This window comes from Agelaius tricolor, unplaced genomic scaffold, assembly GCF_023055355.1.
Source record: "Agelaius tricolor isolate 1412-34295 unplaced genomic scaffold, bAgeTri1.0.p SCAF_28, whole genome shotgun sequence".
In the NCBI taxonomy this organism is placed as follows: Eukaryota; Metazoa; Chordata; class Aves; order Passeriformes; family Icteridae; genus Agelaius; species Agelaius tricolor.
The window spans coordinates 4,038,409-4,054,837 of NW_027269288.1; the positions used below are offsets into that span (position 1 = coordinate 4,038,409).

The 16,429-nt window shown below is 43.3% G+C and overlaps 1 protein-coding gene across 1 annotated transcript; it reads right to left on the minus strand.

The window, feature by feature from the left end:
* Positions 1 to 869: 869 nt before the first annotated feature.
* EXOSC10 (exosome component 10) lies at positions 870 to 15,879 on the minus strand. Its single transcript, XM_071448912.1, has 25 exons — positions 15,710 to 15,879; positions 14,085 to 14,221; positions 13,530 to 13,653; positions 12,947 to 13,051; positions 12,388 to 12,553; positions 11,545 to 11,656; positions 11,209 to 11,284; positions 10,936 to 11,046; positions 10,363 to 10,506; positions 9,857 to 10,047; positions 8,954 to 9,110; positions 8,264 to 8,412; positions 7,957 to 8,007; positions 7,144 to 7,255; positions 6,428 to 6,478; positions 5,808 to 5,886; positions 5,516 to 5,637; positions 5,121 to 5,216; positions 4,420 to 4,494; positions 3,856 to 3,943; positions 3,659 to 3,732; positions 2,931 to 3,111; positions 2,413 to 2,474; positions 1,648 to 1,721; positions 870 to 1,076 (listed from the first exon to the last, which is right to left on the minus strand). Exons 1-25 carry the CDS (start codon positions 15,836 to 15,838, stop codon positions 1,046 to 1,048), a joined length of 2,697 nt encoding a protein of 898 aa, XP_071305013.1. The 5' UTR covers positions 15,839 to 15,879; the 3' UTR covers positions 870 to 1,045.
* Positions 15,880 to 16,429: the final 550 nt, after the last annotated feature.

Genomic DNA, 16,429 nt, shown 5'->3' on the forward strand with positions numbered 1-16,429 from the left:
AATAACAAGAACTGGTAAAGCTGACAAGGAGGGAATTGGCAACCCTTGCAAATGCACTTGGAGACAATTGCTACTTAACTGCCTCTTTACAAAAACATTCTCCAATATTCAGCCCTGCAAGCAGATTTTACAAGAAAGAGACTCAGTTCTACCATTACACTAAGATACCTAAGGAGGAAAACCCCTCCTGTGCTCCTTCCACTCCCTATTATTTCCCAGAAACAGGGAAAAAGACTGAAAACAAACTAAATCTCAAGTTTCCTCATAGTTTTTGTAAAATAAAGCCCTGTTAAAATGTCAGGTCTTCATCAGAATAAACTGTCACTGACCCATCCAGTACTGATGATACTGTTTCTGATACTCTTTCTACAAAGAATTAAAGGTAACTCTCTGTGGGTATTTAAAACTTGGCCATGTTAGTTTAGCTGTAGAGATTCAGCTGAAGCACAGAACCCTCCACCTTTTCCCTGCCACCACACTGCCAACCCATGTTCTTCCCTTCTGCCTAATGCTCTTTGCTCTTACTTTCATTCTGGAACTTCATGGTGAAACCATTGGTCTCCTATACCTCTTTTTTTTTCCTTAAAATACAATCTTTCCATTAAAATACACCAGCACTGTGAGATAAACGAACTCTTTTTCTGTATTACCTTGTATTATAAGAGATGAGCTGTGCAGTTCAATTTGTAAGCAAGGTCTATCATGAAAGACACTCTGGCCTCATTTCCTTCTCTGAACTGCTGGGGTTTGAGCTCCAAGAAGGGACAAGTTTAGCCTAATTGTGTTTGAGGACACAGGATAAATTTTCAAAATTATAAACAAAGCAACACTGTGAGTATAATTAGGGAAAAAAAAAAGCAATGTGAATATAACAAAAGTGACATCAATTCAGATGTTTTTCCTTTGGGAAAAAAAGGATTTTAATGGTTTTAAAAACTTTCCTGTACAAAAACTGATCAATGACTGGCATTTGCTTTCCCATGGTGGCAACACTTTTGATGACTGTTTCATTCAGCAGCAACTCCCACAGGTCCTGTAACCAAAATTATCTCTTTGGCCAGTGGTGTGTCGAACCCCTGCAAAAGAGTTTAAAAAAAAACACTTTAAATTCACTCAAGATTGAAAATCAACCATGTTACAAGGATTCTATCAAGAAAGAGAGGGTCCTGAGGCAGAGAGCACCCTTCTCCCTGCAGGGCTGCCCTTATGACTAAGTAACACACAATAATCAAAGCTGTACACTAAACACTAAGTATCTATTCAGAATAAGAATGTTCATACTTGGCAGTACTTTTATTCCTCCCAAGCTAGGCAGATGTTTTCCACTTCCACCTATCTCTGATGAAAGAAAGCAACTCCCACATCCTTTAACACAAACTTTTACCTCAGCATTTCAAACCTTCCACCCAGTCATCGCATTAATCTAAATTTTTCCATTAATTGTCTTGCATTAATCCTAAATTGTTGGGGTTTTTTTCTTTTTTTTTTTGTCCTTTAAACTGATGTCAGGGTGTGATGCAAGCTCTTCCATTGAACATGCTGAAGCTCCCACAGCAGCAGAGGGCAATAGCTGTGGTCTGCCCATGGTTCAGGGGCAGGGGTGTGCAAACACCCAGCTGGATGAGAGCAGGATAAATAAAACCACACCTTTCAGCTTTCCCCACCAGGTAGGACATGCTCCGGTTTCCAGACTGTTGAAGTTTGTTAGCTCCAGCAAATTTCTGCACACAGAAACAAACAAACAAATAAAACATCACTACAGTGAGGTTCCTCCCAAGCATATTCCATGTGCTGCCAGATCTTTCCAATTTCACAGAAATTCCATGTGCTGCCAGATCTTTCCAATTTCACAGAATTCTGCTCATTGACTTCCCTAAATATGCATAAAAGGCAGCATAAAACGTTGTGTCAGTTCATCATTAAGCCATGGTTTGGTTGTTTATGGGTTTTTTCTTCTTTTCAATCTCAATTAGCAATAAGTTAAGTAAAAAAGTCTCTGAGCTGAGACTGTTTCTAATAACAATACTTGGAGGGGTACATGAGCAACATGCAAAGCTGACATGTCCTGGAACCACTGGGATGCCTGTGATTTTTGAGAATTTAATTTAGAACTGGAATTCCTGGTGGTTTGCTGTGATCCAAATGTCATACTTGTGATGTACAGAGGCACAGGTGTGTGAGCAATGTATGAATAGGTGGGAAACAACAAGAGAGTCTGAGGGACTCCAAGGAATCTCCTAGTGAATGGAAAGAAATAAAGAATAATGAACCTGGGATTGGAAGCTGCCTCTCAGCAGCTGTTAGGGAACATTCTGCAGGTGCACAAAATATCATGTGCCCTCCCAGAGAGCCCCTGGCTGGGTACATACAATCACCCCCATTTCTGTTCCTCCTTCCATGACAGGTCCATACCTTGCCTGTGTAAGCTTGCTTGGCAGGATCAAATTGAGGTGACTGTTTTGATTTGCTGCCTCCTAAGAGACAGAGGAGAGAAGCTGTTACTAAAATTTTCTATAAAGAACAATGCATTCCACAGTGCTCCTTTGATGATATGGAGGTTTCACTACAGTCTCCCACACAGTAAAATCCAGAACAATCTCTTAAGGGCAGGAGATGTCTTTGAATAGTTCCTTTATTACAAAGGAGTCAAATCCCCTTTGCCTCTTAGTTCCTGGCTCCAATTAAACAGATAAGAGAAAAGAAACAAAATCCAAATCCACAACCCACTTGGCCAATTATTGCAGGATTTTGTTTCCAAATCAGAAAAGGAATACTGAAGTGTACATTCCTCAAGTCCATTTCTTGAACTATTTCCCCACTATAAGGTGAGCACATTGTACAGTCTGGATCCACACTCACACAGCCCTCTCAAATCTCAGCTGGTAACATTTCCACAGTGTGCAGCACTCCAGCAAGGGATCAGATCTTACCTGCAAACACTTTGAAGCTGGAATTGCTGTAATCAAAGGGGGTAAACTGCCTCAGTGTTTCCAGCTCCTCTGGTTGCTGGGTTTTTTTCTGCCGTTTCCTTTCCTGCGTTGGCAGCTCTGCTCCTGTTTCTGCTCCTATTTCACTTGTGTCTCTCTCCTTCTTCCTATTAGCTTGCTCCTGCTATGAAAGCAACCCACAGAATAGAAAAAAGGATAAGTTGAAGAAAGGAGAATGAAACAACTCATTGTGCAAATGGACTGCCCCATGGAGCCAGGCTTCAGTGCCTGCTCTTGCCTTTGGCCATAATAGCATGGGGAGAAATCTCTGTGCTCTTCCTGGGGCCTAAACTGCTATTTTTTTTTTTTACCTCACAGTAGGGACTTGTATAAAAAGCTAAATTGTCATTTTAGAGGATATGGGAAGCTGAGATCTGCTGTGGCCTCACTGGCATATTTGGGGGAACCTGTGCAGAACAACTGAAGAGCCTTAAGGGAAGTGAGGAGCAGTGGTAGGAAAACATCCCCTACTGCACACATGGAGGGATGGGATGATGTGCACTGCACAATTAACAGGAGCCTGCTGTTACACCTGGGGCAGCACCACACAAAGATTACTGTCAAAACACTCTCATTCAGGTATTTCAGCTACAGGGCTCAGAGTTTCATTCTGAATTATGTTATAGCAGTCCAGAGGAGCAATGGCTGGAAGGAGGGATTCTGTGACATACCATGGCTTGCTGGCGAACAGACACAACATTCTGGGCTGGCTTTTTATTCAACTTCTGTGTCTGGACGTGGGCAGCTAAGGAGACAAACAAGCATTACTGTAAAAAGCAGGAGTGAGTTAGCCAGGGCTTAGAAAAAGCAAGCAGAGCAGCTTGTGTCAAGTCTCAAGACACACCAAGGAAGGGAAGAATGGCTGTACCTGACTGCTGGGCTGCTTTCTTATTGGTTTCATTCTTGGGCTTCTTCTGTCCTGGTGCCTGACTCATCAACTTCCATCGATTGCTGATCTGCAATGAAGAAAATATTACCTGGAAACACTTTCTTTAAGGTTTCATGGCAAGAAGTTGTTGATAAACTTGCTAACACATGCTGGTGCATGTAGAGTACAAGAGTACTCATTAAGAGTACAAAAGATCATTAAGAGTACAAAAGATCAAATTCAGCTGTAAAAGAGATTAAGATCTGCTGCCCCATGTGAAGTAAAACCAAATGCTTTAAAAGTTCAAAGCTACAAACAAGCCTCAAGAACAAATGCACATACTTTCAGTAGAGTTTTCAGCTTTGACAGACAGGGACTATACAGGAGAATGTCTCCAGTCCCTGGTTCTTCAAAGTATACAAAGTCACAGAAACATGTTAAGTTTCTCAAGAAGTATCCAAGGAGAAAAAAAAATATCTGTATTGCTGAGGCTCACAATGGAAAATAAACTCCTTATTTGTTTCTTTTGTACTACTTGGCAGGAAGTTTTAGCACTAGTCTTACTTCATAAATTTTTGATGATGGGTCAAACTTTGCAGATTGTGAGACATAGGCAGAATTCTCCTCTGGAGGTAGATACTGTAGAAAGGAAAAAAAAATTTGCTTTAAACAGCATGGAACATTTAGCTCATTGCTGAAATGCTACTTTGTTGTAAATCAGTGAGTTCATCTGAAGAAATATTCTACAGATAGAACACCTTGTGGGAAAAAAGAAGTCACCACAGCTACTGCCAAGAGAAATACTAAAGAAAAAGAACAACTAAAAACCCCTCCACACAAAACCAAAACACCCTCAACAGACCAAACATCAACTGCACGCCAGAAAAAAATTTGATATTATTTTCTGGTAATTTACCACTCCAGATGTGTAACAGCATTCTATTGTTCTTCTGATTCATTACAAGAGTAGAATCAGCTTACTAATCCTAGCCATAAAGGACAGATGAAAAACCTGAAAAACCTAAAACTAGCTTAAAAACCCATGGTGAATGGTCTGTTTACTATGTAGAAAGACTTGTATCCAAGAGGTATTTAAATGTGTTTTGAAAACAAGTCCACACAGGTGTCTTTGCAAGGACAATCCCTTAATTCCAGTCAGAGAGCAGCAGCTGATGCTCTGTCAAGCCCTTCTGATATGCCTGAAAAACAAGCTCAGGGCATCCTCTGCACTGGGGAATTTGAATCCCACTGCTGGGCTCTTTTACCATTTTAAATGGATTTTCAAAGGACTCCATTATTAGCTGAGCTTTCCTCTGTGCAGCGGTCAAAGTCCTCTTATTTCCTTTGTTTTCATCACATTCCTTAAAAGAAAAGAAAAAAAAGGAAGAAATATTAACACAAATATTCCTTTTGTTTGGCTCCTGCCATTTCATGCCATGCTGCTTCTCACTCTGAAATTCTACTGACAGCAGTGACCCTCCAGAGACATGGACCAACCTTCCTAAGCCAGGCCTGATGCTGTCAAAAGTCAGTACCACTGCCATGCATTCCCACCTTATTTCTTTCAACACTTCCACACAGTTTTATCAGGTTATTAAATCTGTTTTCAATCTGTTTTCTAGCATTTCAATACTGACACTGTCACAAACATCCTGCTTACACTGAATATGCTGACAGTGGTAGTAGCAACAAGACATGTTGACTCTGGTTGATTATCTTGAATATCCTTTGTCCTCTCACTGTCTGAAAAGAGACAAACATCTTCCAAAACCAGTGCAGGGTCTGCATGAAAAGGAAAGAAAATTTTTATTAGAGTCTTTTTCTTAGTGTATTTTACTGCTCTTTTGTGTCATGAGGTTTCCCTGAAGGTTTTTTCAGGACTGCTTATTTTCCCCATGTCAAAGCTCCATCATTGCATTATTAGCACAGCTTTTAGGTTAACTCTAAATTACCCAAGGCAGAGTTATTCTGAAAATCATCCATAGGAATCCGTGAGCTGTCATGTGGTCCAAAGAGGGCATTCTCCAGCTTCTGCAGAGAGATTCAAATTACAAACACCATTGATACACTACAAATGTATTATTTTCACATACTGCAGAGACACTTGAATGAAAATTCAAACAAAAGGGATGAAATTCAGAGATGGAATATTCTTAGTGGAGCTCATGTGCCAGAGCACACTGCACCTGGAATCAAATGCCACCTGTGCAAACACCATGAGCTCATGAGATGCTGTACTTGATGTACATGACAAGAGAGAAGAGTCAGCCTTAGAAATTATCTGAAAGCTCTCTTCTTACAGCTCAGTCCATATATTCCAACACACATGAAACTGTCCAGCAGCCAGAGTGTTTGCTGATGAAACCTTAAGTGCTGCTTGATGGTGGTTTGTAAAATATCAGTTAACAACTGGTAATATTATGAATCTGGCACAGATAAGTACCATGAAGCTAAAGCAGAGAAACTTGTAAAATGGATGGGAGAAGCAATTCACTAGCAGGTAGAATTTGGATACATTTGTTTCCAAGTTTAAGGCTTAAGACACTAGGTAAAAACACAATGCAAACAATACCTCAGGGTTAGGTAGAGGTGCTCTCTTCCTGACTGCTGAAGTCATCTCAGACTAGAATGGGAGAGAAAGGTCAGTCACTTAAAAGCCCTCTTTCTTCTAGGCTGGCCACCTTATCAATGTTTTCATCACATTTATCACAAGCTAGCAGGATAATAAAATGACTTTCTTCTTCTCCTGCAGTGTTTGCACTTGGCTATACATTCAAACACCTCACACAGAGAGGGCACGTTCTTGCTCACATGTTCTTTTCACTGAGGATGAAAGCTGCATGAATATCAACATGCTGCTGATATATTTTAACTGATTAACTTCTTACACCTAGGTTGGTTCTTTTGCCTCACCAGAGCTGTACAATATTTATGAGTCCAATATTTACAATACAGTATTTATGAGTCCATTTACATGGCCAGCAAACTCCACAAGGTGCAGTTCTTGCTCACACAGGCAAATGTGATGTACAGTATAAGACAAACTGCATTCTGTTCAAGAACTGTCTGCTCATTTACTGCTCCAGTTTTCCAGGAAACTACACCATGTGTAAGCCACTACACAGCAGACAGGCAAGAAGTTACACCATATCTTCCTGTTCTACTACAAAATTCAGTGTTCAAAAAGTAAAATTCAGCATTCACATTATCACAGGTCCCCATTCAGCTCCAGGGCCTGGCTTAGGGATGCCAGTGATTCATCTCCTGTGTGGTACAAGCTACCCCTACCTTGAGGAGAGGCATCTCTCGGGCCTGCTGAATGAGCAGGTGCAATTCATTAATCTGCTGGCGAACAAGTGGTGGGACAGGGTTACAGCAAGCAATGATCCCCTGGGATTCTCTGCAGAGAGAGCAGGAAAATTCAGTGGGCTGGATTTATGGCTGGTATGTTGGGCATTTGCATTCAAAGGATATAACCACTGTCCTGAGTGTGACAGAGCAAGAAAAGTCAGATTAATCTCTGTGATGAAATTCTGCACCAGGTTTGTGCAGATGAGGAGAAGCCATAGGGTCAGCTCTCCTCATCATCATTTCATTCAGTATTCACCTATGAAAGCTGAGCCAGGCAGCAGACCTGCCTTTAAAGATGTATTTTTTTTCTTTATTCTCAAGTATGGTTGTTAGGTGATGAGTGCCAAATGTTTGAGGAAAATATTGTATAAATTGGGTGTTTTAAGGGATATGTCCCTTGCCCTCCCCACTCCTTTAGGAATTGCAATAAAAATCCAAATAAGTTTTGGGGGCACTCACCCCTCTCTTGCTCTGTAAAAGTGAAGGAATCTCAGAGGGAATGTGTAACACAGAGCAATGCAAAGGAAAGTGGTTTATTAGTGCAATACAATCCAAGTGATGTATCCCAGACATCTGAAGCCTTCTGAAGGAGCACTGCTATTTATTTCTCTTCCAAACTGAACAACTATAGAGAAAAGCAGTACTGACAGCTGGAAAGAAGGGACCAACTGCAGAGATAATTACACACTTGGATGTGACTTGCTGGATATTAAGATCAAGTAAGACTCCTTCAATGTGAACAAAACTTACTTGGGCAGCTCCTCTGCAATCTTCAACAGCATGTGGTTTGGTAGCACATACCTACAACACAAAGAGGTGGCATAAATGTAACAGAATGTTCAAAACAATTAAAAACACCTTCAAAGTATACAACTCTGCCCCCATTACAAGGTCTGAGACGATGAAACAACTTAAAAATAAAAGAAACATAACAACTTCTGTGTAACAAGCAGCAGCCTGATGTAGCACAGTAATTTCTAGAGGTAACAAAGTTGTCCCATCTCAGGGGAGATTTACTAAAGCATTAAGTCAGTGTCCATAACAAAAGACTTCCTACCCTGTGCTCTCATCCTCTTGACGTGCTATCTTGTCTCTCCATGCAAACAGCAGCCTAAATGCTGCCAGCTGCTGGGTATCAAGGTGTTTTTTCTGCCTCCTGTAGAGATCAAGGTAGGATTCATCTGTAAAGAGGGGCTTGATGTATTTCTGGATAGGAAAAGAAGAAGCACTCATGAGCTTTCTGTTCTGCCTCTCTCAGACACAGAATCTCACACGGACATCAGGGGACTAAATTCACTTTGGTACAATGTGTCCTTGAGCTTTTTATCCTAAACTATCCTGAAAAACACACATCTCATCCATGGTTAGGGGAAATCCACCCTCATCAAATCCAGGAGCAGCTTTACTATCACCAAGCTTTACTCCATCCCACAAAGCCTACTTTCATAGACAGTGTTTTCCACAGGCACAATATAGTGAATGCAACCCCAGTGAGGCTTTGAACTTCTAGGAACATCCAGCAGAACCAGAAATGTAACAACTCTCAGAAAAAACACAAGCTGACTGCATTGTGAGGCCATGGAATACTAGCATTCAAAAAAGAGCAGGAAGGCATCTGAACCCAGGGACCATGGGTAGTGAAAGTGTCTGCACACGATTGAGTCAGAGTATCTACAGATGTTTTCAGACACACAAAAAGAAAAAGACATAGAAGAGGTGCAGGTAATCAAAGCAGGTGAAGCTTTACCTTCAGGCAGATGTCCCTGCTGCGCTGCCACACAACCTGCAGCTGTGTGGGCTGCTCCTTCCCTCTCTCCCACAGCAACTCCCTCACTTTATCATAGATGTAGAGCAAGTAGTGAGTGTCCTCACGGGCATACCGGACCATTTCTTCTGGCAAAGGGCTACAAAAAGAGCCAGAATTACACCAACATATTTCAGCTGCCCTGCCAAACTGTTACTTTTCTCTTAAAACTGTTACTTTTCTCTTAAAACTGTTACTTTTCTCTTAAAACTGTTACTTTTCTCTTAAAAGGCATATTAGGGCAAAATGCATATGAGATATACCAAGAACTAACATAGAAAATCCGTTTTTGTACTGAAGGATTGGTCAGGAAGCAGCAGTAAAATGCTGTGCACTCTCCAGTTCACATCCTTGTTTGTGTGCTGGAGAGCAGGACTGCTGTGCAGCTAAGTCATGTGGTAGAACTGCTTGCCATGGTATTTGTCATAGCCCTCCTCTCTCTGCAGAGCCTACAAAAGTAGACTTGAGATCTCTGTGGTGGGCAGGGTGCACCTGCATAGTCAAGATCACTGCTCCAACACCATCTGCTCTGCCTGGCACAGGTGATGAAATGTTTTTGTGGGGGCACTAGAGGAGCAAATACTGTCTCTGGAACACTGTAGTGTTCAAGAACTGCTCCTAAGAAGCGAGCTTCCAGATTTTCATTACTTCATCTTTGCAGATCTTTCCAAAAAGAACTCATTTTCTAAAAAAACTGAGGGAAAATGTAACACTCAAAAGCTTTGAATGAGCTGTGCTCATTCACTTTGAGACTAAGCCATAACTATGGGTCCTGCAAGCAGAAGCTCTAGCAATGCAAACAAGGAGAAGTGCTACCTTGCAGCCCATTTGAGGGGCAGTTCTTACCGTATTCTCCAGTCAGCCAGCTGGTATTTCTTGTCAGCATCTACATTGCAATACAGCTTCAGCAGGTGATCCAAAGAATGTCTGCCAAGACTGAGGAGACGAGCAGCTTGGTGAGTATCAAACACATTCACCAAGTACAGGCCAAAGTCTCTTTGCAGCCATTCCACGTCTGAATCAGCTCCATGAAGGACCTTGAAATGCATAAAAATTTGGGAATGATGCAAAGAACATTTCTACTCCAGGCCGGTAGTGCTGTGCTTTCATACTCATGTGTTCTAGATTTCTTTTCTCTGTTTTTTACTGTTAAGTACAGAACTACTAAATAAGTGCATCTGGCAAGTAATTCACTACTAACATCAAGGAAACAGCTCCTGAACAAATTATACTGCAAGCAGAATCAAGTGATCAAGACTGAGCACACAGTGTGATTTTAATGATAAGAAAGCTTAAACTAAAACAACAGTAATATTAATTTTAAAAGAAATCAGGTGAATTTTGCAGCTGACCTTCACAATTGCAGGGTCTGTGAAGGTCTCATTGAGGATGTTCATGTCGCTGCGCAGCTCCAGGGTATCAATGATGAAATCTTCTGTTCTGGTGGAAATCTGCATCAGACATGTCAAGCCAAGGAAGGTCCTGTAGGAGTGGTGCTGGAAACAGGGAAGAGGGATGTAAGCTAGGATTCATTACAGAAACAATGCTATAAAACAAATGGCATTCTAAGTGAGGGAAGAAAGAGCAACAAGGACTTATTTGAGACAAAGAGACACTGGATGAGCAAACTTTCTCTTTGCAGTGACTAAGATGACATTAAAAACACAGGATTAATTGAAAGAAGGATCAAATTCACTAAGTGCACAGCCAGCCCTGCCATTGGAAAACTTCTAATACTGACACAGTTTAATTCAACCTTATAGATAATATCAGACAGATCAGGGGTCAGGAACTGTCTTTTCATGTCAGGGAGTACAGAAACCAGGAGAAAACCACCCCCCACCACCCCCATGAGAAGAATATAATTTTCTCCTATCTCCTAAAATACACATGTAACTTCTAAATATAAAATGCAACTGGATTACCTCTAAGTCCAAGGCAAATTCTTTACAAGTCATAAGCTTTTCATTTAGTTCTACCAGCTCATCCAGTGTGGTGATAAAATGACAGGGTGTTTCCTGAATGGGCCTGTACATCTGGCAGAACAAATGAATTAGGCATGGTATAATCACATGGTATAATAAACCAAATAATCACTGTCAACTCCCAATCCCAACCTCCACCCTCCAACCTGAAATTTGTCAAATATGGCTTTAAATGTACTACATCTGTAGTTTAAAATTAAAGTGGGCACCAACCTGGAGTTCAGGTTTCTTGAGAACTTCATCTGGTGGAGAAAAACGCTCCAGTTCATACTGGTAAGGGTGAGCAAACCTGTGGAAATCAGGAAGAGACAAGCACAGACTAAATTCCAGTCCTCTTTATGAGGACAGAGCACAGAGGCTTTGAGAGCTATGGTAGTTTCCCTATTCTGTCTCTTTTTAAGCAGAGGTTTAATGCAAACCACGTACAATGTAGTGTGGACACAAACACATGCAGAACTGTTTGTTATACATGATGAGCATCAGCACAATCTGAGCACACAGGTTCACCCAGGGGACTCCAAGCACCTTGCTGGCAGGTTAGTTTCTTACATGTCTTGCTCAGTTTTCTGCGTCCTCTGCTGATGTATGAAGTCTGCCAAAGCAGCTGGCACATCCAAGTCCTCAGGGCGCTCCTTTCTCTGCCGTCCACTTTTTGTGAGGGCTGAACAACCAATATGGAATAACTGGACTAGGTCCCCCACATAACATGTTCTCAGCCTACCACTATCTCCCCCTCCACCCACCACAAGAGTTTACAAAGTAGCAAAAATCTCAATTTAGTGCTGCTGCTTTTGTTGTCATTTTGTACCTGAAATAACAACTCAGTTACTTGGCTGTTTTTAGGAAGACACGAGGTGGTTTTGGCTCAAAAGCTTGGATGGAAATTGAAAAATCTTCAGAAAAACTTTTCAATCCTTCCCAGTTACTGAAAGTACAACTGCATCAGTGCAGAATACAGATGAACTGGGAGCAGCAGAATGTGTTCCTGAGACAGGGTGTTACCAGCAGCTTTGACAAAGCACCAAAACCAAAGGTAGGTCTCCCCATACACATAGTGCAGCTCACCCATCTGAAAGAATATCTGTAAAGCCAACTAGACTAGGCAAGACTTCTCATGCAAATGTGACTCTCATGTATGTTCAAGGTGGTAAAAAGCAGCAGCAGATTATCTGTTTGGAACAGATTATTTGCTGTAGACCAGCAAGAAGATGCTGTTTGCTGACCTACCCTGACATGACATAAATGGAAACAATAGTGTCACCAAGATCACCCAAACGTTCAACATCTCCTGCTATTTGTTTTTACAGTCCGTGATTCCTCCTCTAGACTGTGAGGACAGGCTTGTGTCAAATACTTGCAACAAATTACAGCCCCAAGAAATAAACCCCTTACCTTCAGGCAGAGGCTTCAAAGCATTTGGTTTGATAAAAATTTTAGGTACAAAGGGAGTGTTGGAATTGTCAATCTTTTCACGAAACTTCAGCTGTGGTCGAGAAATATTCTTGGCATGAAGGAGTCGGAATGTTTCAGACTGAGATCTTTTGTGGAATTCCCCTGCCTATTAAAAAAAAAACCCAGAGGTAAAACCAACATGATTTACCAGACACTGTTTTCCTCAGTCTGATCCAACATTCAGAGGAAGAGTTATACCCCACATTTAAAATTGAGTAACTTTTTTTCAGTAAGGAAAAAAAGTTGGGACTCAAGATCCTGAATTCATAAGCACAGGAAAGGCTGTTGAGCATGTGAAACTGAAATGGCAATTGAAAGCACAAAGATTTCAGAACCAAGTTTGAATGAACAGGATAAAGAGATAAAAGGGAGAGGTACTCAGAATGTGTGAAAAAACACGAGGGAACATTTAACTGCTCAACTCCACTGGAGAAGTGGTAGTGCAGTGGCTGGGAGAACAGCTGAGCCAACCCAGCCAAAGTGAGCATGGGGGCCTCACCTTACGGTTCCAGCTGGAAACAATCATCTGTGGGGGCTGTGACCCAGCTGGCAGGACTGGCTGCTGGTTTCTGTTCACTCCTGATGCTTCATCCAATAAAATACTCTAAAATCCAGAAAAACAATGTGAAACACCTGTTAAATCACCACACTCAGACACCCTAGTCAGACTGAGTAAAGAAAGTCATGTAGGTAGGTACCTCCATAGCCATGTCCCCCAGATTCTGTGCAACACAAGACAAAATGGGAGGACTATGTTGAAGATCAGGGGGAAGAGTTTCTTCAGAGAAGCACTCTCAAATGTACAGACATGTTCTCAGGCTGTGAGGATTTTATGTCAAGCTGCATTTCATTTCCTCACCCATCCCATATTACCTTCCCTCCCCTTGGCCTACCTACTTTAGCTGCTGTGATCTCTGACCTAGCATTTGGAAGGGTTTTTAAAATAAAAAGGGAATACATAAAATTGAGGAAATAGTGACTAATTGTGGAAGCTGTGCCACTAAAGTTCTTGCAACAAAAAAAAGGAAGCTTGTGGCAACAGAACACTTTTTAAGAACCACATGCAGAAATAATTTGCTTACCACTCTTTCAAGAATGACATCATTGGAGTCTACCAGCATATCGAATTTATCTTCCAGCCCTGTCACTTTGCTGGAATCTTTCATGAGGCCCCGGCAGCCATGGTACTGCATCACCTGGCTCATGCTTGCAAGAGAACAGCACAGCTGTCAGCAGTCTGAAAGCAGGCTATCTAAACACTAAAACATCCAATTCTCTTACACTTTCTACACTTCAAAGTCTGAAATCAAATTATAGATATCATCACATGAGCAATAAATAGAAAAAGCATCTATACAGTATTAAAGTGCTAGAATTAGTTTCTCACAAACATGACTTTTAAAATGGACAGTATCAGGTGCTCCTCTCTGCACAGCTCCTCACGGCAATATAATAAAATGCCCTCTTTAAGCTTTGCCACTTCAGCTGCCAAGTGCTAGAGACGCAGCTAAAACCAGCTGTGTGAAATAAAGCACCTTTTTCCCTATGGCAAGTGTGAAGCTGCCAAAGAAGGGGCTAGGCTGTGGTTTGGAGTGCCAGCTAGCAGCAGCAGCCCCGAGGTGCAGAAGGGCCCTTACCAGCGGAGCAGGCGGTCGCTCTGCGTGCTGCAGTAGGCGCGGAAGCCGGGGAAGCTGCAGTAGAAATCGTACTCGTCTCCAGGCTGGGGGAGCCCGTTGGATGCCTTTGTTGCAGCCACCACTGTGCCCAGAGCATACTGTGCAAGAAACAACGTTATCAGCTTTTTGTCAGTCTTTTGTTTCTGTTTACTCAGGATGCTCTTTGATTGAAATGCACTTTGCCTGGCTGGTTGGAACCGCGTGGTTCTAATGAGTGGTAATGGTGGGGTTTTGCCACATAGTTATTTAGTGTGAAAAATGCATGTGTTTTATGATTGGCTTTTTGCAAATATTCAAATGAATATTATATGTGTTGTGTTAGAAAGTAATGCTGTATTAATTCTCTTAAGTACTGTGTTAAATATAGTTTTAGGTTATAAAAAATGTTAAAATAGGAACGATGCTATGGAGGATATTTTTTTTAAAGAAAGGACTCGCAGCGAGATAGCAGCCACAGGACACCTGAATCTTTCAGAGAAAGAGAATTTATTGCTCCATTATCAGGAGAAACGAACTTCTTCCCACCTTGAAGGCACTGTCAGGATTCAGAGGAAGAAGCTGACACTGACCAGACAGAATCCTGTGTTTGAATGGAGTTTATGCATCATGTCTGAGGGGTATGAATATGCAACAGGCTGTTGCTTTTAAGGGTTTCTTTCTGGCCCGTGCTGCCCAGAAAAAGGTACCCAGACGTCCATAACTCTTTGTTTTTATTGTCTCATATTGTCCTAATTCAAATTGTCCAAATTATTATTACTCTAATCGTATTACTATTTTTATAACCATTTTATTACTATGAAACTTTTAAAATTTTAAAAACAAGTGATTGGCGTTTTTCACATTTAGACAGCTTTAAATAATGAAAGTCCAAAAACTTCACTATAGAGCTACTAAAGGATTATAGAACTACAAGTGATCATCCTCCAGTGATCAGGCACTGAACGGACTCCCCAGGGAATGGCCACGGCCACAAGGCTGCCAGAGCTCCAGGAGCTTTAGGATAATTCTCTCAGGCACAAGGTGGGATTGTAGGGGTGTCTGTGCAGGGCCAGGAGCTGGACTCCTGGATGATCCTTGTGGGAGCCTTACAACTCAGAATATTTTACAGTTCTAAATCAACAGGAACGCAGATAATTACTTTATTACTCTAACAAAACACCCCAAATCCCTGCAACGCATCCTATTTGGGATCTGGCAGCCATTCCCTCTCGGGAATCAGCATCGTGCGCAGGTAAAACACACAGGGGCTGCGATTTATAAGGCCGGGGACAATTCTCATAGCAACAAGCCCTCACGAGGGTCCCCATTCCTTGGCATTTCCAGGAATCCCCGGCGGCTGACAAGGCCAGGGCCCGACCCATGCCGGTAACAGGTCCCGATACACCTCTCTGGCCCCCGCAGCCGCCGGCCGGGCCCACATCCTCCTTCTGGCACTGGGGACACGCTACGGGCGCCTCCCGCTCCGGCTGGGATCCCCACGCGGCCCCCGCGGGACAGGACTACAGCTCCCGGCATGGCCCGAGCGCACACGGCACGCCGGGAGCGGTAGTGTCCCGCCCGCCCTCCCTGCCCCTCTCCCACCGCACCTTGACGAAGGCGTCGGGGCTGTCGAGCCCGGGCAAGGCTGACATCGTGATGCTTCCCTCCATGCCCGGGGGCGTCTTGGAGCTGCCCGGCTGCGCGTCCGGGCTCCCCTCACGGGCGGCTGCCGCCATGTTGACGCGCGGCGCTGTCGCGAGAATCGGGCGCTGTCGCGAGAGCGCAGCGCTGGCGGCCGGAAGGGGGGAGCGGAGAAGAGCGGGGAGCGCAGGCGCCTCCAGCGGCAGGACGGGGCAGGACAGGCCCCTGTGGGATGGGAGGAAGGCCCTGAGGGGAGCCCTGAGGACCGCCCGGACCGGCCGGGCTGCTCTGCAGCACATTCGGCCTTTCCCCCCACAAACACCCACCGGCGGGACCCAGCAGCAGAAGGGACGCAGAGGGATCATCAGCTCTTGGACACCCCAACAATCCCACCTTGTACCTGAGAACGTTGTCCAAACGCTCCTGGAGCTCTGGCAGCCTTGGGCAGTGCCCATGCCCTGGGAAGCCCGGGCAGTGCCCCACCACCCTCCTTTTCCCGATATCCAGCCTAAAAGTCCCCTGACACAGCTCCAGCCGTTCCCTGGTCCTGTCCTGTCACCACAGAGCAAAGATCAGTGCATGCCCATCCTCTTCCCCTCACGAGGAAGATGTAGACTGCCATCAGTCTCCCCTCAGTCTCCTCCAGGCTGAACAGACCAAGGACCCTCCGTGGCTCCTTTTCCCCT

Excerpts from the sequence above, each read along its gene's own strand:
- EXOSC10 (XM_071448912.1), bottom strand. The coding sequence starts at position 15,838 with ATGGCGGCAGCCGCCCGTGAGGGGAGCCCGGACGCGCAGCCGGGCAGC. Across the intron at positions 13,654-14,084 it reads AGCGACCGCCTGCTCCGCTG|CATGAGCCAGGTGATGCAGT; the intron begins GTAAGGGCCCTT and ends TTCTCTTGCAAG. Across the intron at positions 2,475-2,930 it reads CAGCTTCAAAGTGTTTGCAG|GAGGCAGCAAATCAAAACAG; the intron begins GTAAGATCTGAT and ends TCTGTCTCTTAG.